Raw genomic sequence first — 27,684 nt, forward strand, 5'->3', positions numbered from 1 at the left:
CGATCAAATTTGCGTACAATTACTATACTTAATTCGATTTTCTAATTTATCTGGAAATCTGTTTCAAACAAATCGATTATTACTTCAACGTCGCAGTGCGCGGCTGTAGTTTATTCGATGAAATTTTTCGGGGCAGTTCATCACGTGTTGCTCATCATGTTACTTTGCAAGACAGCGAACCGAAGTCAACGTGTTTGCTTTGTTCGTTTACCTATAATTTATTTTTTGTTGTAATGTTTAAGTAAAAATGTGTTATAGTCTAAACTCGCACGCGTCTCCGTAAAAATCTGTAAGGTGGTATTCGGATAGGCAATCCAGTATAATCACCGGAAACGCCTACCAATGTCGGAATGTAATAATAATTGTATAGTGACGTTTTGAAGGAAACGTGTGAATCCCACTAGCTTTACTATAGTGCATTACTGTTCATATCACGCATGGAGGAGAAGGATTGGTAAAAACACATGAATACCTTGGCTATTAATTATTGTGAGGAGCGGTTATAAAATAATTTTATTGCGTTTTTCGTTGGTCTATTTAATTACATGCGTGTGTGTGTCGTCTTGTCGATGATTATGATGATAATAATAATAATAGGACGCTATGCGTGCAAGCCTGGTTGCTCCACTATATTTCGCAATTATATTGCGAACGATTTGATAGAAAAAAAACCAATCATTTTTCATTCAACGACATTTTTCGAATAAAAAATGTATCATAAGAACCCGGACGTGTTTATAAATTTGCTCAATTTCGAATACCAATTCCGTTTGGTGAAACTTAGCTGTGTACCTGCGAATCAATTTCCGTTTGGCAAAATATAATACTGTCGACTGTATCCTGATGTATACATGTAATCGGTTGCGAATTTCCACTATCGATGACACTATCTCTATGTTTTCGCATGAATCCACATAACCTAATTTTTTAGGGAAAAAAAATCACCACGCGGCAGTAAACAGCGATCAAAGAAAACATACGAACGCAGCATTAGCATAACGAAAAAACGTATTTGTCATCGATCACGGTGAATTCGTTTACCTATACCCACGGGCCGCATGTTTTACGTTAGTTATTACTAACCAAAGCACCGTGAAATTAAACGCGTAGGCCCACGACGGTAAAGACGACGCTAGATCGGCTTATGACAACGAGCAACCATATCTACGTGTATATTATAATTTTATTGTTTCCTGTTTGTCGGTAGTTTCAGAAGTACGTTTCACAGTGTATACAGAGCGAACAGAGTGAAATAGAGATAGATACGATTCGTATATGTGACGAACATGTATTGTACTCGGTGAAAATTAATATCGTATAATTTATAATGAAGATACATCATATCCATCAAACGATCTCAACATTTCTGGAAGACGGTCTGCCGCAACGAGAATGGATCGTAAAAACATAAGGTATTCATATCGGCTGATACAGAGCTGTATACTCGATTATTGTTTTATTGTATGTCACTTTATTCTGGATAAATCGCAAAGTTTACAATATTATACGTTATAGACTGCAATTGCGCAACACACATCATAGCCGTTTTGTCATCAGAATGTCAGATTAATATCATTCCGTCGATGCATTTTTTAACTTCATTAACTTATATCGCATACACGTCATATTTCTGTTTAATTTTCAGTGTTTTCGTCACACACGTGGGGTTATATTTGGTACACGAGGATTTGAATAAACCTCGAGGACTTTCTCAAATGTCAAGTGTCAAAATAAATTCATCCTCCCCCCAAATCGCAAATCTGTCGAAAGTCAAGGCCGATAGTTTTACAATGTCTTCCGATTTTCTGAGTTTGACGCACATGTACAACGCATGCGACTATCATCGGTTGTTTCATAAGATAATATTATTATGCGTAGGTTTACTATTCGTCCCGGTTTAATCGGGCCAGTCCCGGTTTTAAAGGCGTGTTCATTCGGTTTGTCCCCGGTTAATAGAAGCTGAAAGAATGTTACATTTAATGTTGTATTATTTAATAATAAAACATAGAACAATAATGTACATTATATCATTATATTATAGTCATATACAATAGTAATGTATTTTCATATTAACTAATAAATATTTAAATTACAAAACGATATACTAATTTTTGTTTTCGTATGAACGTTGCGTCAAAAAAAAAAAAAAAAAGGTCATTCAATATGATATCCCGGTTTAAGGATTTAAAAACCTGGCAACCTTAATTATGCGTGTTATAAATCCATACTGATAATGTATTTTATGTTCAGATACATTTTATGTAATTCTTGAATAATTTATATACATTGCTAACATTTGTTAAACTCTCTATGTCTCATTATAAGATAATTAAACAATGGTTATAAATCATACGCTCGTCAAATAAAACTTATTATAAAGTTTCGTAAGCTAACCTGTCTAAAAATAAAATAAAATAAATATTTAAAAAGAAAACTACAAAACAGTGATTATTAATTCATGGGTGTTGTACTTTTTTTTTTGTCATTACTAATGCGGTTTAATTGATTTTTCTCTCCGCACCATTCGCTACTGAATTTATTAATATTATACAGTCTTGTAATATTTTAATTTCATACAGGAATATATATTAACAACCGCATTAAGCAAGGTATATGCCTATATACAGGAAATGTTTAATCAAACGTATATTAAATATTGCACACGCAGTTCCACGTGCATTTGGCTTGTTTAACTTTCGTTAAAAACCATTTCATATTTCAATCACAGTAACGAGTTATATGGTCATAGTGAGAGCACGTTGTTACGAGACTTATCGTATTTCTGAGTGAACGATGAAAAAATCCGTCGTTTTTATATTAGTACTCATTAGTAGACATGGGTCATCTTATATGCAGTATGCGTTGGAATAGTTCTGTGTGCATATTTCGATCGCAAATCACCGATCGCCCACAGCTTGATTTGACGGCGAAAATTCTGGTTGACATATGGAGGAATTAAATCAAATTGGTTATGCATTATCTACACAAGCGCCAATACATATTCATGAGTCAACAAATCAATTTATCAAAAAGGTAACATCAACTAAACGTCACTTTGTTGGATGATAATTTATTTTTGCGATAAGTTTATGTATGTCAAACTGTACATTCGCCCATGCTGCTCAAATCGATTGAAGATTATAACTGTATTATGTTGAAACATTGAAAGATACAGAAATTTCTCTACGCCGTAGAAGTGCATGTCAGCATCGGTACAGAAATATAGTGAAATACGTAATCTCGTTTATTTAAATCTCTACACGATTTTGTTTATATTTTGCATATTTATATACGTCGATTATGATCAAATATAATTATACATTTTTATATGAGAACGGTAATAATTCAGTTTTTCTGTCCTTCTACGGCTAGATTAACTTTGTTCGATAAGCAACAATAATTATGATATCAGCGTATTTTCATGACACTAGTTCTATGCATTATAAGCGCCGGGGTATGATGAATTGTGCGTTAAATTACAAACTATCTGAGTAGTTAAGAATCATTTGGTCTCCACTCAGCTGTAAACACCTCTGCACTGTGGATTTGAAATGAAACAGAATTATGTTATGGTGTAACACAACGATGTCTTTTGATTAGTTGACCGAATAATAAAATAGTGAAGAAAATGTTGTTTGTTAATCCAAACGCATATTTTATTCGCTGTACTACAAACGTAATACATTGTACAATACGTGGTAAAACACACAGTGGAAAATATGGCGGTTTTATTGAGAAATATTATAATATCAAACCACTATTTTGTTTAACCTACAGTGTCTGCGGCCAAGAAACTATTTAAGACCTGATTTCGGTTTTTTAGTAGATAACACCGACCGAATCCTACATTTTTTTAATATTCTATATGGTGAATTGCACATGGGGTTAAATATAAATTGATACTTGGGAAAAATGAACTTGACTTTATTTAATTTTTAATGAATAAAAAATAAAAAAATGTAAATCAACAAATCGTTTAATACATTAAATGTTTTAAATAATACATTTTGTGATCTTACTGATAGAAACTAAAAAATTTTATACTTAAAATCAGTGTTTTTAATTAAATTGTATAGCTAGCGAAGTTATTAATTCTACACGGTAATCTTTTTAATTTTGACACTAAATGCGAATATACATGATAATCTATGCAACATATATTTAAAATATAATGAACTCAAATTAAACTGAAACGGTCGAATATTTCTGTTGTTTTTCTTCAGTTTCTTGAGAAAATATGTTTCTATTTGTAATCATGTAATGCAATATACTGAGAACATGGAAGAATAATGTAGTCCACAGTCTATCGTATGAACTGTTTTTACACCATTTCAAAGTAAATTTAATCATTTCGGATACCAACATGGTTAATATCCACGTTGTACCCCACAAGTTGTGGTTTGAGGAGATGATTAGTATAAATTTCTCTTTATTAACATGAATAGTTTTACAACAAGTCTCAGCATAGTTAATCGTTTTTAAAATATTTGGTCTCTTTACTCAACATGAGACGCGTATAATGTACGTTTATTGTATTTTTTAACTCGAATCTATAAAAGTTCTACAAATGGATTATTATATTTTACTTATTACATTTTTTATTTTTTAAAAAATTTAGGAATTAATATTTTCGAAAAGCAATTTACAGCATTATTATCCTCGTTTAGTAATATTTTTACAAACGATTCATTATAAAAATAATAACATTGCATAATATAATACTCGGAGCTTTTTAAAAATAAAGCTGGCAATTAACAATACAAGGTGTGGTTACCACATCTACTGTAATGACGGTAAACTGTTTTGAAATGAAAAACTAGTTATTTTAATATTGTACACTCAATAATAAAAATTAAATTAAATACTTAATCATTAACAGAAATGACAGCATATAAATTGAAATGTTTCAACATATTTAAAAAAAAAAAATTCAACGCTACAGGCATTACAATTACCTACATATTGAATAAGAACAAATTTATGGGTGCGGGGGGGGGGATATACGTTCGTATGGAGGTATCGGTACGATAAAGTATTGATTATTTGAAACACAAAAGGAAAAAAACTCGAGTTCAAATGAGAATTATATAAATATAAATCTGAATAGGAAATATCAATAATATTGGGTTTTTTCTGATTAATTATGTATATTTGAATCGCTTGAGTCTACAGTGTTGCGCTAAAGTTCACGAAAGAAAGTCGTCAATAAAAATATACGTTTCTAATGCGTTATGTAATCACAGGCTGTACTTATTAATCAATCTGTACGTTAAATCCTTTTATCAGATACAAATTACTTAATCAATATAGTAATGAGCAACGTATCATAAAATTGTTACGCGATTTTTGATGAGCGACTGGAACTTTCCTTAATACATGATTTATATATTTCGATCAGTGCTAAAATGTTTTTTGTCATGAATTGTTTAACGTTACAAGAGCGCTTTGGGCCCAATATTGATTCGGAACGATTCACCTACATTACAACAATATGTACGATTTCGGCGTGGAGAGAAAAAAAAGTAAACATATCTTTGACTGATCTAAAAGTAAAAAAAAATAACTTTTTTCTATTACCTGTACTTGTATAAGTTATAACTTATGCGTAAGTTGTACTGTACAAGTATAACTGTACTTGTGATCAGAGGAGGAAATAGGAATTTCGGGGGGAGGGGGTCCTGATCCCTGGACCCTCCCAGTTACGGCCTTGGTGACCGGTCATTTATTTCTAAAGATAAGATTACATACTCATACCTCATATTATAGTCATATACAACAGATATATATATATGGATAAATAATTTAGAATTCATGTATTGACTTGACGACAAAATATTTTAAAAGCTTTTTTATATTTTTTTTTAATACCGTATTAATTAATACTTATTTTTACATTTATGATTCATTTCATATATTTGTACATAATTTTAAACAACATTTTAAGTGAATATTTAAGTACATATTTAAAAATAAATACATATTTTATAGCATATTACAGCATTTTTAGAAGCATATTTTGAGGATTTTTTGTGCATATTTTGTCCTTAGTGATAACCGTTGCGCCTGGCCAGTTCGAAATATGCACGTAATTTACAATGTAGATTCTACATAGTACTATCACAGATTATATTAAACTAATATAATATAATATAATCTGTGGTACTATAATGAGTTAATGAGTGGATTAAAAGCTCACGTGCTCGTTATATTTTTTATTTTGTCGTAGGAGATGAATCCACCGCATTTTTTACATGTGACCACATCTTGAGTCTACAAAAAATCAAATACCTATTACAATATAGTTTATATAATATTATAATATGCGATAAACATTGGAATAATGCCATTTATCACTTTCTTTCCATACGCGTTACAAACAAATTTTAGTCGTTTCGTCGCCGGTATAAACAAAATTTATTATTATTCATATTCTCGTACATATGTTACGTACACGATTTAGAATATATGTATATAGTGTATCGCATTTACGACGTATTAATGTATTATAATGTATTATTTCACTGGATCCACTTATAAATGTTACAGAGAATTTTAAAGCGTGCCAAATCTCACAAATCTTTTGCGTCCCATTGGAACACGATATCACGTTTTGAACTACAACGTTAGGAAACCGCGGTGCTAACACCACGTGGCAAATTGATGGATTGCAAGAGATTATGTATACGTATCCGCTCATCGCATCATCGATCGTTTTTTGTTCGATATAATAGTTCAAATGTAACGTCATTTTGTAATCCGCGAAAAACTTCCAACACATTTGTTTTATTCGATTATATTATGCGCCCGTGTGTCATAGTTTCTATTACCAAAGACGGTATATGCGCACGACCGACACGTTATACGCGAAAAAAAGCTAAAAGGTATAATAGCTTTAGTTAATATCTGTCAGGATCCGTTCGATTATCGTACGCCATAGTTCTACGTATTTTTCGACTTCATCATTGTAGTAAAAATAACATGTTTATATTATTGCCAATATCTGAAAATATATCTTTCCATTCATTTTTAGTGATTTTTTTTCATCATATCTATATACGATTAAAAATAATAATAACGTTGTTTGCGAACAATATAATTATTATATTCGAACTCTACGGTATTTCATTACGTTTGGTAGAATTTTTTTTACACGTCTTAGAAAAACATTTACTAACATAGTGTATATTATAATATTAGGTTTTAACACAACGTTATAGAGGATATACATTTAATTAAAGAGGCACATAAAATATCTCAGTAAAAAATTAACAGATTTTCGAATTCTTATTAAAATTACTGAATCTAAAATAATGTACCGTTCTTATATTATTTACTATATTAACCACCGTATAAAATGTTATTATGTAAAACCACTCGTATGACGTTATTTTTTTTAATCAACTTGTAAAAATAACAATAGCGATAATACTAACATTTTCGGATTAGGTATATCAATAAACTGTATTCTGATTGACACGACATTATTTAATATAATCAACGAAAGAGTAAAATAAGATATGAGTCCAATATATTTATTCTGAAAAGAAAAAACTTGATCTCGAATAGAAATGGTTCTATTTATTAAGTGAAAAAGGCTAAGATTTATTTTTAGGGGTACATATGGTTATAGAGTAATTCATCATCTCTTCCATTGTTTTTGATAGGTCTAGGGAATCGTGTACTAATCATGTTAGTAGTTATAAAGGTTATATTAAATATAATTGTATTATATATATCATTGACTTTAAATTACTTAAACCGTAAATTAATTTAACCGTAGGCATGATGATATATTATGAATTAGAATTAATTTCCGTTAATAGAACATATTTGTTTATTATTTCTCTACCAAGTCTTCCGTGATGTCTAGACAAATGGTTTAAAAGTATAGAATTTTAAAAATGTTAAACAACGTAATATTGATGAAAAACTAACTAACAATAAAATTGCGTGTTCAGGTCGGTATCCCGTAAGATGATAACCACCGTGGGCCGACAGATTGGTGCAGATGAACAACAACCAACTGCGGCGACAACATTCGATCACATCAGTGCAGGACAGACGACCGGTGACAACGACGGCGGCGACGGCGATAGTCCAATGCCGCCGCACTGATTTCGGTGGCGGCGGCGGCCGCGGCAGCGGCGGTGCCGACGTGAGACGTGCGCGCGCTACCGGTCAGTCGGTTTTCTACGACGACGACGGTGACACGACGATGGCCGCGTCCGTGGCAATGCTCGAACGCTTCCAACAACCGGCGACTGCGGTGATGGCAACGTCGCCGGGCCCGGCGATGGCCGGTGCCGACGGTGACCACTCGCTCCGTCACCGTCATTACCGCAACGGGTACCGGCCGCATCACGCGACCAAGTACAACAGCGTTTCGGCCGGCAGCGCGTTGTCCAAGTCGATGCGGTACGCCGACGGTTGGCTTTACGAGCGTGACGCTGGCGGCACGGTGGGTCACGGCCGCGGTGACGGTGTCCGGAATAAGGCGCGCAGCACGTTTCTGGGCCGCGAGCACTTCGGCCCGGCGGCCGCCGCCGCAGCCGTGGCCGCCGCCGCTGCGGCTGCAGCCATGGCGGCCAACACGGCACCGATCGCGGTGGCCGAGGACCCGTACGAACGCGTCCGTAAGAATCGTATGGCGGGTGCGACGGCGGCGGCCGGAAAACTCGACCGGAAACGGAACCGGAGCAGTTCGCCGCGCACACCGTCGCCCGACTACGACGACACGGTCGGTGGAAGCGCGAACCTCATGATGTTGTCTTCGCGTCGTTCGATTCTTGAGTGCAACGTCAACCCGTACGACTTGTTGCGGCAGCCCGACGACGAAGATTTCGACGACGACGACGTCGACGACGACCAGGATGATGGCCGCCCCAGAAGGTTATCGCTCAAAGACAAGTTCATGAATCGGATACAGGACACCGTCGTGTTTACAAAGAGCAAGAGTACGAACGTGGGCGGATTTGGCTCGTTCTCTTCAAACGGTTCGGTCAAAAAGACCGCGGCCGCGGACTGGACGACCAACAGTGGCGTCAATATCGCCGGACACACGGTAAGCTTAGCTCAAGTAGTTAATTGTTTTCTATTCCTAACCCTTGATCGGTTTAGTGTATCTGTAGTGTATCCAACGCGATAATGATATATTTGCCGTTTTTATACGTGATTGCAGGTTCGGCTGTTAAAGGACGGCAAAAATACGACCAACCGAAAAAACTCGTCCTCGGTATGGTACGACGATGGGTCGGCTTCGGATACGTTGCCGAATACCACCACCACCACCACCGCTACCATCAAAAACACCAACAACATGCAAGATCAATCTCCAGTCAGACCTCCGCGGCGCCGGTGTAAGCCCTTGTCCGGCGTCGGTGCATCCGGCCCGACCAAGCGATCGCATTCATTGACCACCGGTATGACGCCCGTACTTGCTGAGATCAAATCCATTTTGAAGAAGCCCACATCCTTGACCACGGACGATTTGAGTCCGGTCAGGTCTCGGACTCCGGTCGCTTTGCCCGCAGCTCCAACGTGTAACGGGATGCAAAAGAAGACCAAAAAACAAGTGCAATTCGACATTGTATCTGATGTCAACGAGAAATCAAACAATGGGCCGCCGGAACCGGTACCGGAAATTTGTATTGAAAACACAATATCAACGTCACCGATTTCGAAGATGACGATGACGCCGTCGACTAAACAACAGCAACAAGACAACCGAAAAGATTCAATCGGTAAGTTTATCGATCGAAATAGTCTTTGACATGATATCGAGAAAAAAATATCGAACACCGAACCGTAGGGGGACGTACACCGTATAGTTAATAATGATGATATTTTTAACGGTATACACCACATCACATTAAAATTACATACTAGTATTTCATTGATTATATGGGCGTGCGTAGACATATTTTAGAGGGTGCTTACAATACTTTTGGGCCCCATCTTAACATGTGTTAACAAAACGTGTAGGTACATTTAATAAATTATAATATATAAATAATTAAATAAACATATTTTTAATTTTTTATTTAATATTGTGGTTTATTAGCCCCAAAGAATATTTTTTCGGAGAATCTCGTATATTTTTTTCTGTTAGCTTCAATCATTTATAATTTGTGCTCTTGTAATAAATTGTAGCTGCTATATTACAACAAGAACATTTTTATATGAACATTAAGAAATTTTAGCTTTTTCTTATATTACGAACCAATTATTTTTTTACTGAGTATTTTAGAATAAATTACATTTAATTTGAGCAACATCAGTTAAAATAAATATCCCTAACTCTTAGAATTAAATTGAAAGGTCCATTGACAACATTTTGGGGGGTGACCGACCACAACCGGCACTTCACGTGCGCACGTCTATATATATATAAATTATATTATATAAACGAACCCTATCCCTTTTCCTATACGTATTTTACCATCATTCGGATTCACGTGCCTATTTAAAGTGTAGCATATGAATTTCGCGTCATAATTTATAAATAATACGAGTATATCACTAGTTATAATCACTACAGCCATCCGTACAATACCGGATCCGTCTTGCATTTGGACGATGAAAAGCAATTTCTATTGTTTTACGGTTGGATCGCGTGGGCGCTCTTCTATTAGTGCCAAGTCAAGTCAAGCAAAGTCGGTGAAAGGGATTCATGCTCAGACCACACAGTGATCATCGGGTAGTAGCGGTGGTGTAGGCGAGGAGAACTCGTGATAGTGTGTCATTGAGCACGGACTCGTACGATGATATCGTTTAAAAAACAGGTTTCCCTTCGATTATTCGTGCACGCGTTACGACATCTTACCACGATGGACGGGAGGGTTATTCGTGGGGACGGAGCTTGGTGGCTATGCGGTACAAGCCTGAAGACTCTTTGATCGTACATACAATATAATTCACGTAAATCACGCGATTTAATTTGTGAGGAATTAACCGGAACAACGGTTCCCGCGATTTCTCAGGCACGTGTATAGATCATTCACGCATTACACGCATGTATATATTTTTTAAGTACTTGTTTATAATACAAAAAACACATTAGTACGACTGCGTGTCGTTCAGAACGAAATTACGAACCGTATCGAAGACGATCGTGAACGAGCGAAAACGGAAAAAATCCGTTGCAACTTTTAAGTTGATTCGTGCACCGCTATGACCTTGTCAGTTTACGTTATGCACTGGTTCGACTTGCCTTCTCAAAATCAACGAAAATTCCTGCGAAGCTCTACGTAATCTTATTTTTGGTCATTACACTTCTCAGGATATTTTCTTCCGTTTTTTGATTCCACATCCTTTTATTATAACCACGGAAATACTACCTACAATACAGTACCTTAGTTGCGAAAATTATAAGGAAAGAAGTATTTAACCTCTCACTGTGTATTTCCAGGAATGTAGTCAGTTGTGGGAGGGGAGGGGCAAAAACATACGAACCCTTGTATCAATTTCCATAATTTGTTTTATATGAGAAACTTGTAGAATCTATAGAAGAAACTATTTAACACTAGTTTTTATTTCACATCATATCTACTATAAGCAGATCCAATATTTTATTTTAAGATAACCTATTCTACGATTATAAAATGTAATAAAAAAATAATATATCTCTATATAAGTTATATAATAATCGATATCTTAATAAATTGTATTTTCGAGTAGTTATCATAATAGATTTATTCAATATGCATAAACACCATAAGCTCAGAATGTTTTTAATACTTAGTAAAACAAATTTGTAAATTAATTTTTTAAAGATTTAATTTAAGATTGCCCTAGTTAGGTGCCTATGTGTGACTTATAAAAAATACGGATTCATGTTATTACGAAAAAGTACGTAAAATCAAAAAATTCATAAAGTAAAGTTTTCCAGTTCATAACTAAGGGTTCGTAATTTAATATCAAAACGTATAATATATTCACGCGTATTTTAGGTACTGATGTGATCATGGCTGCCGTCGAACGGAAGCTGAAGCGGAGCCTGAGCGACAGACAAAATTCCGGTAATGGGTCGGGGTCGGACGAGGTGACGGTGTTCAACGATACGATGCGGATCCACGTAAGACACAAGGCCAGACCGGACACCCGGGCCGCGTTCGACAGACCGGCTGAACCTCCTCCGCCACCGCCACCACCCGCGCCACCAGTACCGGCGCAAGTGCCGCCGTCCTCGCCAACGGTGACCGAACTGTTTCTGCGCGACGAAAGCAGAACGGATGGCGCGGCCAGTGGATGCGCCAACGACGAGAATAGGACGGTGGTGCAAGTTTCGCCATCCCAGGAGCCCGGCGACCGTGCGGGATATCCCGCGGAACCGGAACAGAAAACGTCCATATTGATCAACTCGAGTCCGGGATTGAAGACGTCGGTGATTATCGGCGAGGGCGGCGCGGCGTACGCGGCGTCGTCAGACAACAAGGTGACCATCAGCATCGGGCCGACAAAGTGCGCGGGTCGCGGTGGTAGGGCTGTGGGCAACTACCGGAGCAACGTGACGGTCGTGGACCGCGCGGACTCGCGGATGTCCGAATTCATCCGGATGAACTACGACCCGGTGCAGGCGGCCCGGTTGGACGTGACGCCGCACGTGTGCGGCCGCAGGTCCGCAGCCACGTCGCTGGTCAGCCCGTACAGAGTGTCGGAGATCGAGAAGCGCGTACCGTCGTCCGATGACACCGAGTCCAGTTCCGAGTCGTGTTACGCGTCAGCCAAGGAGGACGCGTCGTACTCGTCGGCCACGTCGTCGTCATCGTCGTCCGCGTCCTCGCTGTCGTCCTCGTTTTCGTCAACGTGCTCATCCGCGGCCGTCCGCAACGGTTGCGTATCACCGGCGCAGCACAATCACTACGACACCGAGCCCATTTACGAGGAGATATCGGAATCGCCCACGCCGCCACCGTTGCCCTCGTGCCCGCCGCCCGACCGCGTGGACCACCACGAGCCGGCCACCTTACCGTCCCGGTCCATATTCGAGGGGGCCACCAAGTACGACATCATCAATTACCTGGTGGACGCGAAACGCCGGTGTGGCTCGCTGCACGACACCAGCTGCCATCCCAAGTTCGTGGTGGTGGCCGATGAACACGGCGCGTCCGAGTCCGAGGCCAACGGCACGTGCAACGACTCTGGTGAGGAATACGGCAGCGGCGGCGGTGGCGGTGGCAGTGTTGGCGGCGTAGCAACTTTGGCCACGCTGCAGTCGGCCACAGTGGACGTGGCCAAAAAAGCCACGGTGGACATCGAGCGCAACGATTCGGGAGTCGGTTCGGAGACGAGTCAGAGTTCGCGCAGCAAGTGGCAGCAGCAGCACGAGACGCAGCACAGTTGCGAGGACTGCGATCAACCAGTCGAAGTACAAACGACCGACAGGTGAGTGACGACAGTGATTTTTGATAATCCAAACTACATAACGTCTCCCTGACATCAACGTGTCGGTATCTTATCGTATGTAGCGTAATATAGGCTGTTGAAAAAAAAAAAATGTAATTCTTTAGATGCTCTATAGAGACCGTCCGCCACCAATGTAACCATATCGTCGTAGTGATATACAAAACCAACAGTAACGATCGCATTCGTTCGAAACGTTTTATTTTTATTTTTTTTTTATCGTCCACTGGAAATTACACGGTCCACGTGTACGACAAACTAGATTGCCAGCAGCGCTCTATATAAACACACACCATTGCACTCGGTCGTCCGTGCGGAGCCTCACGTTTCCATGATTACATGATCGATTTCACAGATAAAACAATATGTCCGCGGGATACATCAACAACCCTTCTCGAAAAACAGTATCCGACATGCATGTCCGTTTCCCTCATAAATACTCCCTGAACGGTCCTCCTCATCCTCTCTCAGAAGTGTACAGACTTTAGAGTTGGCGATTCTCGTCCATCGCGTCACGAAGACAGATTATACGACAAAAAAAAAAAATATCATTCTGCGAACAATTCTTTTACTTTGAAGGAGCGGAGGGTGCAAGGACAACGATTAAACCTAAAAAACTTTCCAAAAAATTGTTTCCCACGGTCCTACGTTTACTTTTGTGAAATAAATGTCGTATACGATATTTTTTACGGATATAACGTCTTTCGACTTTTAGTCTACGTTTCGAGTCCTTACATAAACCCTTATCGAAAGAATATTTTGTGTTCGTTCGCGCTTCAGCGCACACCTTACACCGGAAGCCATAATGATTTGTTCTCCATATTAATATCACGTTTCTCCTCGTCGATACACCCGCTGGAATATCGCTCGACGATCGTCTAAGCAGCCGTATATTATATTCATGTACGGGGTAAACGGGTGGCTTACCATATTAGCGGTGCACGTAAATAGTCGCATATTATAATAGTTTTTCCGGGCTCTCTTTCTCGTCCGTATAATATACAATATACATGCGCGCAAACCGTATAAAAAACGATATCCGAGTGCACGACGAGCGGGGGTATGGAGGAAATCGAACCGAACGGCATTTTCGCAAAGTCACGTTTATACGTTTTATTAGAATACCAATCTATTATTATGTATTATGTACCATCAGATCAGTATACGCAACACCGAGAAAGTATGTGCTGCGCACGCGCGTTTGTGTAGAGTTGTCCTTGGTAGGCATAATATTATGTATTAGAAGGTACGCAAAATAACACAATCTATATATTTATATACATGTAAACACAGTTGTACAAAAGGAAAACGAATACTGTAGCTACATATAGTATAATATATGTATACTACGACTATCCACACAAAAAACATGCTATTTACGTGAACAAGCGTTGTCGTTTCTACGTATTCCAGTCGCGATTGTAAACTTACTTAACCTACGTCTAAACGGACTAAAGGCTTACGTTCAGTTTTTTAACGTGTTGTCTTCATATAACACAACAGAACGGGCTGCAAGACAAGGGCCCCCGTACATAGACCTTATAAATATATTTTAACGGTTGATGCGTAAAAAAAAATATTGAAAACCACATTGAATGAGACTACACGTAATGCAAATATTGCAGACCAATATATATTGGCGTTTCTGGATTTTTTTTCTCAGCATGACCTTCGACTTTGAACTTGTACAACGCTATAAAAGCATCAACGCCGGCCGTACAGCTGACGTTATGCATTCAAAATCTGCGACACTTCCTGTTTTCAGTAACATTTAGATTACCATTGATCGTTATATGTTCGTATCCAACACATGATACGTGACCGTTAATTTATGAAACCAATTATAGACATTTTCATAAACGAGTTTTCGATACACGTATACCATTTGGACCGTCACAGCGCAATCGGGTCAACGAGTGACATTCACGAAAAATCCGAATCAGAATGCGTGTTGTCATGTGTAGATGACTAATAAGTGCTTGCAATCGTATTGCGCTCGTCCACCACACGCAACAACGGGTCTTCGATAAGACGTTCGGTAATGGCCAGAAATTAATTGTTTTAATTACTCGAGTATCACGTGGATTTTTTTTTAATCTAAAAATATTTTTTATTTAATGCTGTTAAATTATAATCAAGTGCGGCAATTAAATAATTAGAAGCATTTCAACGTACAACTTTGTTGTTGTGATTAGCCGATCGGCGCCGCATGAAAGTTCATATTTTATAGTTTTATGTGTGTGTAATTGATGTTAATTTATCGCTACAATTTAGCGTGGACAATTTTAAGATAATTTTTCCTGTAATCTCGATAAAAATAAAACACACCAGTGGCGTAATTAGGGGGGGGGAGGCAAGTGCCTCCTCTGACAATTTTTTGAGAGATAAAGATATAATTTTGCTCCCTCCTCTTAAGATAATCCAACAATTCAAATAGCACCTTTTATTAATGAACTCTTATGGATATTATTTAACAATATTGGTACCTAGTACATGCTACCTACAATTTATGTTTATATAAACCATGAAATGAGTTAAAAGACTTATGTAAAATCAAATAATTAGATATAGTGTATAAAATACATACAATAAAAATATGTTGTAACTGGTGAGGGGGAGGGGTGTCAGGGTTTTGGTAATAATAAATATATTGTATTGCCCCCCCTAGATTTTTTCCCAGTTACGCCACTGAAACACACCATAACTGCACTCCACCGTATACCTTGCTAAAACCTATCAGGTGATAACATTACAAAACACCGTACTTACACCGTAAGGCTCGTTCAGACGACGATATTTTTCTCGTATACCGTATACGGGATTTTATCGAAAAGAGCAATGGCAGCGAATGTTATATTTGTACGTTCATACGAAGCCCGAGCATGAAAATTTCATATTTGCGAAATATTTTTTTCCGTATACTGTACGAACTTGTCACTACGATTCGATAAATCTCGAATGTATTTTTATCGTATGTGTGTTTAAGTAGCGTTTGTCTTTATATTGTGTCGTTCACACGAACAAAATGTCATCGAATTCGTTCATTACGTTCATCCGTTCAGTCGTATGTTCAACGCATATTATTGTTAAGCTCTTTAAAATGGAAGACGATAGTATTTCAACATAATAGAATCCTTTTCTAGTCTTGATAATAGATTGTCAAAATTAGCCATCGGCATACGAAAATAATTATAAAATTTCTGTTCTCAGTCAGGTTTAAGTAAAATTTTTCAAAAAATTTTTCACGTCGTGAAACATTCTCTAAAAGAGGATGTACCAAACGTTTCTTATAAACATTTCTATACCAATAAAATATGAGTGGAATACGTGAATCTATGATAACAATTGTGTGTTGACTGTCGTTAGTGCTATGTCCATGCATCAAAATCCGTACGTGAAGAATCGAATATTGTGCCTGTGTGAATTGCTGTCTCGTATTCGATAAAATTCTATACGTGAAAAAATCGAATCGAACAGTCACCGCCTGAACGTAGCCTAATTGTGAAATCGAAAACAATAATCGGTCAATCGGTAGCCGCGATGGGCGTAAGGAAAATATGAGACTGCCTTATTTTCATGTACTCGTATTTTCTAATAAATCATTACAACAAATCTGAAATTATCGAAAATATTATATCGAATTTTTCTCTTCGTGTAAAAGTCGTTATTCATTTTTTTTTTTTTTTAACTCCAAACATGTGTAGGTTCATAATTTTCCTTTTCTCTGATTTATTTACTGCAGTACTTAGTGTTAGAACATTTAAAATCGATTTCGTTTCCCAACTCACGAAAATAATATTGCTTGTGAGTTGCATGACGTTTGTCAGTTACAAATACCATCGATTACATATTTAATATTGTATTCAACGCCTGTGGATACAAGGCTTAAATTTTATTGTTCGTAATAGTAACCATTATAACTGTTATATAACTTATTTAATATATAATATATGATAATAGTGGAACAGAGATATAACTTTTTGAAACAAGAGTCTGGGGAACAACGGTCTATTCGAGCTAGAGCGCAGTATGTATATTTTCGACACAGTTCTAACTGCTTTGGATGATATGATCCAGACCAGTATTTTTAAACATTTTTTCATTCACGTAAACATTGACCACAGCCCCCTAACCGATATGATGATCATATTTTCGTTTGACACTAGATTTATGGTACATTATTATTACACAATAATGTACGAAAAATCAAAAACTCCTATTCAAATTCGTGTACATAATTATCTATCGCTATTAATTTAAATGAATGACATGCGTAATTGTTACACAATTAAGTTAGTAATGTGAACGGTTTTTATCGTGCGGCAAATGTTCGCCGCAACTATTTGTTTTCGAAACGAGAACTGTTTTTAAAATAAGTCAAGCTCTACACTTTGCCGCGATTTCTTTTTTTTTTTTTTTCGTGAGTACTGGTTCGTTAAACGCTTACGATGATAACATGTTGTTCGCAGCGGCATCATGTTCGCTCCGCTGGTGTGCCGCAAGTGTCACAAGCGTAGGGCCGAGCGCCGGGAGATCATAGCGGAGATCGTAGAGACGGAGGAGAAGTACGGCCGAGACTTGGACATCATCACCGAGGAGTTTTACCGGCCCATGATGGTGGCCGGTCTGCTGAACGCCGACCAGCTGGCCTCCGTGTTCCTGAACGTGGCCGAGCTGAAGGAGCACAGCGCTGCGCTGTCGCTGAAGCTGCGCGACGCGTACGAGATAGCCGTGGAACATGGCGATGACGACCTCCTGACCGTCAACATCGGTCGACTGTTCCTGGAAGCCTCGCCGTCCATGTTGCACGCGTTCCAGTCGTACTGCACCCGACAGGTATGTACTTCTATCCACAGTACGTCCACCACGCGACACCGCGGTTTAGAAGCAATGAGCAGAGTGCGATGACGCAGTGCTTTTACGAAAAGTACGCAACCAGTCGTACACCGATCATTGTTACGGTTCGGGACCATTTTAAATGAAAAAAAAATAAAGTAACTAGCTTCGCCGAAAATTTTTTTGCCGTCAAATTGAACTATTGTACGGACTGAACACATTTCTTATCCTGATTCTGAAAAGTAAACCAGCACGCGAAAACTATTCTATTTTAAAAATACATAAAAATGTACGGCAAATATTTCACGGAAATCTAAATTCTTAAATTTTATTTATTTTTTTTTTATCGAAATATTTTAATTTGTTCATATTATGTTTCCGTCTTATGCTTACCACGAGTCATACAGACTTATGAGAATTTGTGTGTTTTTTGTTTGCAAAAGGGTAACGCCGCTCTGCTATTGGCAAACCTGGAAAAGGAGAAAGAGTTGTTGCGAATATTCTTGCGGGTGTCGCAAATGGAAAACGCCGTACTGCGCCGGATGAACCTCAACAGTTTCCTTATGGTGAGTCGGGTAATAGTAAATAAAAAAATAAAAAAGTCACTGTAGTAAACGCTGTGGTGTAATAATTGCATCGTTATTATAAAATCGTCGAGTTTTCCGTTTTTCGAAATTAACCGTTTGTGTGGCAGGTAACCGGGAATCATTGAAAATTCATATAATAAATATGATTCATATTTGCCCCTACCGCAGTTAAACTCCAAATCTAAAAACCAATGAGTTCTTCCGTGAACTAGGGCTGTATTTAGCGGAGAGGTTAATTTTGATGTTTTAAATTTGCTAATCCTAACGTGTTCCTTTTTTTTATTTCATTGCCTAAGGGCAATAAATTGCTAAATATGAGCCAGATTTAGACGCTGCACAAGTGTGCATAACTGTCGCAGGTGCGTATGATTTTTGAAGACGTAACGGACGACGACCAGGAGCGTATTTAGATAGGGGCTATGGGCCCCGTTGCCCAGAGCTACAAATTTTTAAAGATTTAGAGGGGCGGAAAATTTTTATCTCGTACTTTACACACTGACAAAATTCACCCAAATAATTTATCAACATGTTTTATAGACGAGTGTATACAATTTCAAAGCCGTATAAAAATCATTGAAGCTTACCGCAATTCAGATGCTACAGTTTATAAGTAAAACATGATTTTACTAGTGTTTATCCCTACATTGAAGTAGCTTTATATATTCTGTTGCGTATACCATCTACAAATCGTAGCGCAGAGCGTTCTTTTTCCACATTAAAAATAATAAACAACTATTTACGGTCTACAATGGCACAAGATCTGAGATCGGTCTTAGCGGTATTAGAAATTGAAGCTGAAATAACCACGTCAATAGATTTTGAAACAATATTTAAATGTTGTATTTATATAATACATCTAGCAATTGATAGAGGTTTTAATAAATAATAATAATTACCCTATCCTGAAATTTCTAAATACATCACTGACGACGACGAACACCGGTTGGATGGGAGGTGACGGGGGAAGGAGGAGGGCACGCGTCGACGTACATTAATTTTTCGTCGCACGTTAACACGCTAACATGGTTTGTCCTTATTCGCGCCGCAGGTGCCCGTGCAACGCGTGACCAAGTATCCGTTGCTGTTGGCCCGTCTGTACAAAGTCACGCCCGAACACCATCTGGAAGCGAGGCAGACGCTCAACGAGGCGAGGCATAAAATACAATTGCACCTGGAACACATCAATTCGGTGAGTATAAACACGTACCTGTGCTAGTATTTTTCGTTTTTTACCTTTTCGTATATTATATTGTCATTCTTACGCGAACGTTTTCCCGTTGGTTTCACAGCTGGCCAAAGACATCAGCTCCACGAAACTGTGGCGGAAGATCTACGCGATCAACGGGAAACGACCGGATAGCGAGGACCTGGCTGATATCAAGTTCCGCAAGGTAAAACACCATCATTTATTACACACTATCGTCGGCTTTCGATGCACGTTATGTTCGCGTTGTTAATCGTTATTGCGTGAGCGATATTTCGATACGTTCGATTGTTGCTGCGCAAAAACTATTTATCTCTTTATCTCGGAAAATGTCTAATATTTTCGCGAAGAAAATCGTAAAGCCGTAAACGAGCAATTTACGTAGAATTCCACCAGGATAATCGGGCTGTTGATCGTAAATCACCGACATCAGAACACACGTCTGCAGTGTAAATCTATAGCACGGGAAAACTGTTACACCGCAGTGTCGGGAACGCATTTAACTGTCTTGAGCCTAACACGAGTTGTGACGACCAATCATAATTATTTTCGAGCGTTGGATTACAATGCTTATCGCCGGGTTGCGCCGAATCCTATTCGCTGATATACTGTTCCGGAATTCGATTTTAAGAACAAACTTTTTCGTAGCAAACACAGCATCAATATTTCTAACAATGCGCTTTTCACACCACCTGTATAGACAAATGTAGAAAACATGTTCGTATCCCTTCTAATTGTAAGAATCCGAGGTGCTGTGTTGTGTCCAGGTAATGTTACTAAATGAATAATATACGTGTGTTAAAAATTCGACGTGAAAATGTCACGGTACATATATCCGGCATCAATCGAATACATTTCGGGGTTTTAATCTATCATTCATCGTAGCGTTATGTCATGAAATCACGATGGAGAATACATCATATTCCGAATAGTTCCGAACGAAAACATTAAATTCGAAGCGTCTGAGATTACACACTTAATCGCATCGATGAGCAACGATATTATTATACACGATTGTGTTGTTTGAACAGGTGGCTGTTGACGTACTCGAATGGTCAGGACTCGGCGAAGAGATCCGGTTCGCCATAGAGGGACGACTGCTTTACACGCAACCGTCTGATCACAACTGGAGGCGGGGTGGCAGGACCATCAAGCTGATGCCGATAAATGCAATCATCGTAACCCTGGGAAAGGTGAAATATCGGTTTCATTTATTATTATTATTATTATTATTATTATTATTATCTGATTGCTGCCGTTATAATATTATAGTCGGGGGCAATAAACGCGCCGTGCATTATTGTATTATAATAATATTTTTGTTTTTTTTTTGTGTTTGTGTTTATGCGAGTTTAGCCCAACGACAACTATAACCCGGATGCGGATGACATCGCGTTTCCGAAACAGAACGGCATTCGAGACGCTTCGTTGGTGTTGCTCAAAGAAAAGAGTGGCCGGATCAGTTTGCTCCGGGTACGTTTGATGATAAAAATAAAAATACCGTTTTCTTTTGGGGGAACATAACAGCTAATGACAATAATAACATTGGTGCAGTTTGTATGAACGCGAGTAGTTTTAAGATGACTCTACGAATTATGTTTAACTATGTTCATAAGATACAGAGCGTTAAAACGTTATAAACCTTGCGTGCTTAATGAAAAAGAGATTTTCTCGAATTTCCATTGATCTCATAAGATTTTTTATGATAGTCAATTTATGAATCGTGATTACGAATATTTTTCAAACTAATCGTTCTATTGATAATATTCTCATTGTCGGGATTTCCTTTGTTTAATAGTATTAAGAAAAATAATTATTATAACGGTATAACTGCAGGTGCGTACGAAGCTAGTCGTTGTTTAATGATGGGTAAATGTGTTGAGATTTTAATCGATTTTTTTATTTCAGGAACCGATGTACCTAGACCGATGTGTAGTGTGCTGTGAAAGCGACTGGGATGATTATTTTGAACTGCACGAAATCACCACCAAGGACACGTACATATTGAAAGTAAGTTTTCATTCGGAATATTTATTCATATTTGCTGGTCGATTGTAATACGAATCGTATATCAAGTTTTTTTTTACATTTTGTTAACCGGTGAGCGACAAATACCCACTGAAGATAACCCGCCCTAAAAAAAAAAAAAAAATAAATAAAACATCAACGTTTAGTCAAGAGGGTGTTACGCCATTATTTACTGTCACTATCTATTCTGACATAATACCGTATTACTAGATCTCGAAACATTATTCCTTCCATTTTAGCAATGGACTAAAAATTTAAAAACGAACAAGGACAATATTTTTCCAAATACATTAACCTTCTACGTTTTTCTGATTAATTCAATACGAATGATTATTTCAACGTTATATTTTCGTTTAATCTTCACGGTCAAAGTGTACCTAATGGGTTGGTCCATGAAAACTTTTTTTTCTCATTTTTATTAAACGAAAATATTAAGGAATTTTTTTTTCTTGCGAAGCAACACACATCAAACGCTAGTGAATATTGACGTATTACCACGTGCACAGTTTCGACGGTAACATGAGCGAAGGAGCGTAGCGGTAAAAAAAGTACTTTTTGATATTATTAATAGAACACGCGTGTGATATTTTGTTCTTGCGTTATTTTCATGAAAACATTTATCTAGAATCATGGCAGACTGAAAAAATTTACTAACATACACCTGTGTTAACGCATTCGCAATAATATTGTTTAGGGCCAGGACGGTGAACAAACGAAAATGTGGTACCGTCAGCTGCAGTATCATTGCCAAACGCTCGGATGCTGGAGAAAAAGAAGGAATGCACTGGCGAACATTATGATCAACAGAAACTGTACATAGTCGTGTATCTCCTCATCGACCATCACTGATCGTGTACGAAAACCGTCGGTGAAGTGATACACACACGTATTATGATTATGATTATTATTACCAAAAATACAATTAGAAACTGACAGTCGTTACCAGTTATATATGACGATTTTTTTTAACTTAATATATTATTATAAATTATTAAATAACACCATTATTGTGTCTATATGTTATATACATGTATACTTTACATATTACGGTAATTGTTCGATTACGATTTCTCGACAATCCTCTAGTTCGTGAACCGAATTACAAAATAAATTATTTGTGCGGAAATTTTATATATATACGTTTACAATTATTATTAATGTACATTATTTAATTTGTATTAAAAAAAAAAAAAAAATCGGTACTTAAGTTTAACATTAACATTACGTAGAGTCGTATGTAAAACTTATTAGTGAAAACTGACTACATCGATTTGTGAAACTATATAAAAAGGTTTATATATTACAATAATATTCGTTTATTATTAATATTATTATTATTTTTATTATTATTTAATTATTATTAATGATTAGGATAATGTTCCTTTTTAATTGTTTTTGTCAACATTATATCTATTACTCCCTGTTATATCTACTATTTATTTATTTTTATTAAGTATTCTTGTATTCTTCATGTTGTTTTAATTACACAAACACACACACACACACATACCCACATACATGCATAATATATAAATACAACATTTATAATTTCGTTTTCACCCTTATCTATAATTATTATTAATAAAGACAAAAAAATTATTGTTACAGACGTAAATAATATTCATTTCACCTAACATTAAGGTACTAAACCTCATTATATAGCAATACTTTGCTGTATGGTATAACGATGATGTTTTCGTCGACACCAAAAATATTACTATCATTTCACATTGGAATCTTGGTTTCGAAGTTTTTTCCACTTCGTAAATCTGGAAAACGAACCATCCCATCAGTCTGTTAATCATTGCACCGTGTTCATTATTATTCGAATGCAAACCAGTTGATTAGTAAAACAAAACGTTTTCATATGGTGTAGATAGTAAATGTTTTATAATTATACTTTTGTACAAGTTCCACAAAGCAAATAGTTTTATGATTTTTAATCAAATATGCATGCATATTTTTTCATGTTAAAAACGCTGATTACATAATACTGACCACATTATGCTCTGTGTCGGTATCTAAATACTATAAGATAATCATGATTAGTGATGAGAAAACCAAGACCAAGACTATGGTAGTCTTGGTCTTGGTGTTGTTCTTGCAGACTCTGTGGTGTTCCCACGGGGTATACTGCATATACGCCGTATACTTTCAACATAATTTTGAATATTGAGGGGTGTACTACATATACTCTTAGTCTCAAGTACTTCGCGGTGTACAGATTTTAATTTTGGAATTATTTCGCAATGGACATTCAGTTTTACGTCGGACGATTAGTATATTAATATAAAGTAATTATTGACCTTTATGATGGTATCGATTTATTTAAATAATTTTAATTTCTATCTTTGTAAGCAATACAAATATATGTATTTCAATAATTAGTTAATATTTACAACCCTTTTCCACCATCACCTCAGTCTGAATCATAAAAACATTTCATGTTCAGATATTCCTCGGTATAGTATACTCTCAACAAAATCAATGGGAACATCACTGTGCACACTCATTCTTGATCCTTAGTCTTGCGGAGCCATTATAGTCTTGGTCTTGCTGCAAGAGTCTTGCATTATTTGAAATTTAAAGAAAAAAATGATATCCCTGTCTAGGTTAGGAGTTTGTAGAATTTGATAATTGTTTATTATCTCCAAGATATAATAAAACCAGTACGATAAATACATATATACAAAAAACATGATTCAACTTGCCAGAAATCTGATTTTTACTTCTAGCGATTTTAAAAAGTCACTAAATTTACTGTTAGATACACTCGTTTTAATAAATATTATAGTAATTGTTTAATCATTACTACCGCAAATACTAAAGTGTACGAGTCACTAATACCACGATAGTTGACCCAATAAACTATAATACCTCAAGTACCAACTATAATTAAATCCTGTTTTTAGTATAAAATTCAATGAAAAGATTTAATTATGAACTTAAATAAATATTACTACTAATAAATATAATGTATCGCCTGTATTGGTGATTTTGGTGTTGTTACTATATGTTTTTGTGCTCACATATCAGCATTTGTTTCATATTCAACGGCTTAAAATAATTCCATTACGTTTCTGTAATTACTATGTGTTACAAAACTATTTCATAGTGAATATCATATCTAATTATTTCTTACCTTGTTTTCAATAATTCAATAATTCGTTATTTCTCCGAATACCGTGTCGTACGTCAAATTTAATATTACATTTTTATTATATTCATAATAAATTATTTCATTTAACATACACTAAATGTGTTTTTCTGTGAACATTTTTTTTTTAATTACCATAAAAATTGAAAGACTGCAAGACTCTTGCAGAGTGGGTCTTGTTTTGTTCTTGGTCTTGCAGACTCAGTCTTGGTCTTGCAGAGCCATTGTAGTCTTCGTCTTGGTCTTGATCTTGCAGCAAAACTAAGATCAAGACACCATAAATAATCGAGTTTTTTAAAAGATAACTAAAAACTGAAGAAAAAAAATTGCGAAATTATAATATATTCATGTAATCGAATGTAATATTCATGAGAGTAATTGAACTAAAAATGTAGATTATAATTCTATTGTCTCATTTTTCACATTAGTAAAAAGTGCAAATAATTTTAGATTTTTAATGAGGAACGCTTACATTTCTTCAAATCTAATAAAATAAATCAATAAGAAATAATAGTTACAGTCAAAGTGTACATTTTAACTAGGTACGCTTTTCAAAAATATGTTCATTTAAATGTACATTGTTTCTATTAAAAATTATTACATAAATTTAGTGTGGTAACTACATAATATAACACCAGCGGCATAATTTGGGGGGGGGGGGAAGTCGTAAAGGGTCGCACTTGCAACCCCAAATATAATGTATGGGTTGCAAAAGTATTATTTTGTAACCCCTGAAAATTCCATATTTATAGTTTATCACTTAATAGTCAAGAATTTTAATAAGGAACATTTAGTTAAATAATTATGAAATAAAAAAAGCTGGATAGTGAGAAAATTGAAACAATAATAACATCGAGAATATTACAATGACATAGAAGTTTTAATTTAAAAATAAATTATATAATATTATAAATAATATCGTTTGTAATTATATTATAATTATAAAAAATTTAAATTTATAGTTTTTAATAACTTGTATTTATACATAAAAAGAATTATATAGATTTATAATATACTTCATATTAATAGAATATAATAATATGATTATGTTAAAACATTGTTTTATAATGTTGGTGCATCCTAAGTAACACTTGCAATCCCTGATATTTTTTCCGAATTACGCCACTGTGTAACATTATATTTTTGTTGTACGTTATATATCAGTTGCTATATTAGAATATAATTTATTTTATGCTTCAAATATCGTATTTTCTAATAGGAAAATTATAATTTGGAATGTGTTACGTTTCAAAAAAAAAAAAATAAATAAATAAAATAAAATAAATGGGTCATCCTACGTTTGTTACTCATAAAGTAATGTTTCAATAAGTACCTACCTAAAATAATAGACAATAGATAAATTATTATTGATAATTGATCAACTTTTCAAGATAACAGGCCAAGATATATAAAAATAATTAAAAAAAAAACATGTGTAGATAACTAAACAAGCAATATTGATTAAACGCTGAGATTTATTAAGAAAATCAAGTAAAACATCCCAATCACAATTTTTTTGCCAAAAAATAATTATTTTAAAATATTGCAAATTTTAATACTTTAAAAAACGATTATATAATAATTATTTATTATTTAATTGGATCGCAGAATGTTTAAAAAGATGGCTTTGTTTTTTTTTTTTTTTGATAGAGGAAATACGTATTTATGAGCAATATTATTTCTCAACTAACACAAATAATTTATACATTTTAAAACTCATGGGATGATAGTAAATATTGAAAATTAGTTATATTTTCAATTAATAAAAATATAACTTTTTTAAAAATAACATTTCATAAACAATTAATTAATATTAGTTTTCAGATATACTCAGATTCGTTTTCAAATGTCATTAATCGCTAGTAATTTAAAATATATTATAATAGTACAAAAGCTTCTACCGATTGAAATACCTGTCCTTTTTTGAAATCTTCCCTTTTTTACATTTCATGAACTTGATAATTGATGGAATCGTTCAATTTTAGAGTATAACTCTCAATTTGTACAATAGTATAATTATTCATCCACGAACCTTCAGTATTTAATACTAATGTGTGTAACATTTTAATATATATATATGATTATTAAAACTCTGGGTCCAGCATGAGAGACTCATTGAGAACCAGTATTCTATATATGAAATCAAATAAAAGTAATAATAATAATATAAATAATCACCAATCAAGTTAATTATTCGATTTTATAGCATTATTATTATGTTATAAATGTACATAAATATAAATACATTTGAATTCATTATCGTAATTATATAAAACTCAAAAGAAAAATAATATTTACAATAATAGTCATGTATTAAGTTTTAGTATCTAACAATTCATCGGACTTAATGTTTCTAACCAAATAACTAGGATAATTTCAAAATAATCCGAGGTCTAAAAAAAAAATCCCGCATTAATCTAAAATGTGTGTACATATTATATTTACCTAACTTATATTAATTATAATATAGG

At 35.8% G+C, this 27,684-nt stretch overlaps 1 protein-coding gene across 1 annotated transcript in view; it reads left to right on the forward strand.

Annotated features, from left to right (window-relative positions):
* Positions 1-23,352, forward strand: part of LOC112686626 — a 75,317-nt gene extending 51,965 nt beyond the window's left edge. The window contains exons 3-13 of the mRNA XM_025559000.1: positions 7,959-9,061; positions 9,179-9,740; positions 11,949-13,383; positions 17,871-18,237; positions 18,681-18,803; positions 19,873-20,013; positions 20,114-20,215; positions 21,060-21,221; positions 21,385-21,501; positions 21,937-22,038; positions 22,751-23,352. Coding sequence (XP_025414785.1) covers positions 8,009-9,061; positions 9,179-9,740; positions 11,949-13,383; positions 17,871-18,237; positions 18,681-18,803; positions 19,873-20,013; positions 20,114-20,215; positions 21,060-21,221; positions 21,385-21,501; positions 21,937-22,038; positions 22,751-22,876 — 4,290 coding nt within the window. The 5' untranslated portion in view covers positions 7,959-8,008 and the 3' untranslated portion in view covers positions 22,877-23,352. The remainder of the gene's footprint in view (positions 1-7,958; positions 9,062-9,178; positions 9,741-11,948; positions 13,384-17,870; positions 18,238-18,680; positions 18,804-19,872; positions 20,014-20,113; positions 20,216-21,059; positions 21,222-21,384; positions 21,502-21,936; positions 22,039-22,750) is intronic.
* The last annotated feature ends 4,332 nt before the right edge of the window (positions 23,353-27,684 follow it).

This window comes from Sipha flava, unplaced genomic scaffold (assembly GCF_003268045.1).
Source record: "Sipha flava isolate LNK unplaced genomic scaffold, YSA_version1 319_pilon_pilon, whole genome shotgun sequence".
In the NCBI taxonomy this organism is placed as follows: domain Eukaryota; kingdom Metazoa; phylum Arthropoda; class Insecta; order Hemiptera; family Aphididae; genus Sipha; species Sipha flava.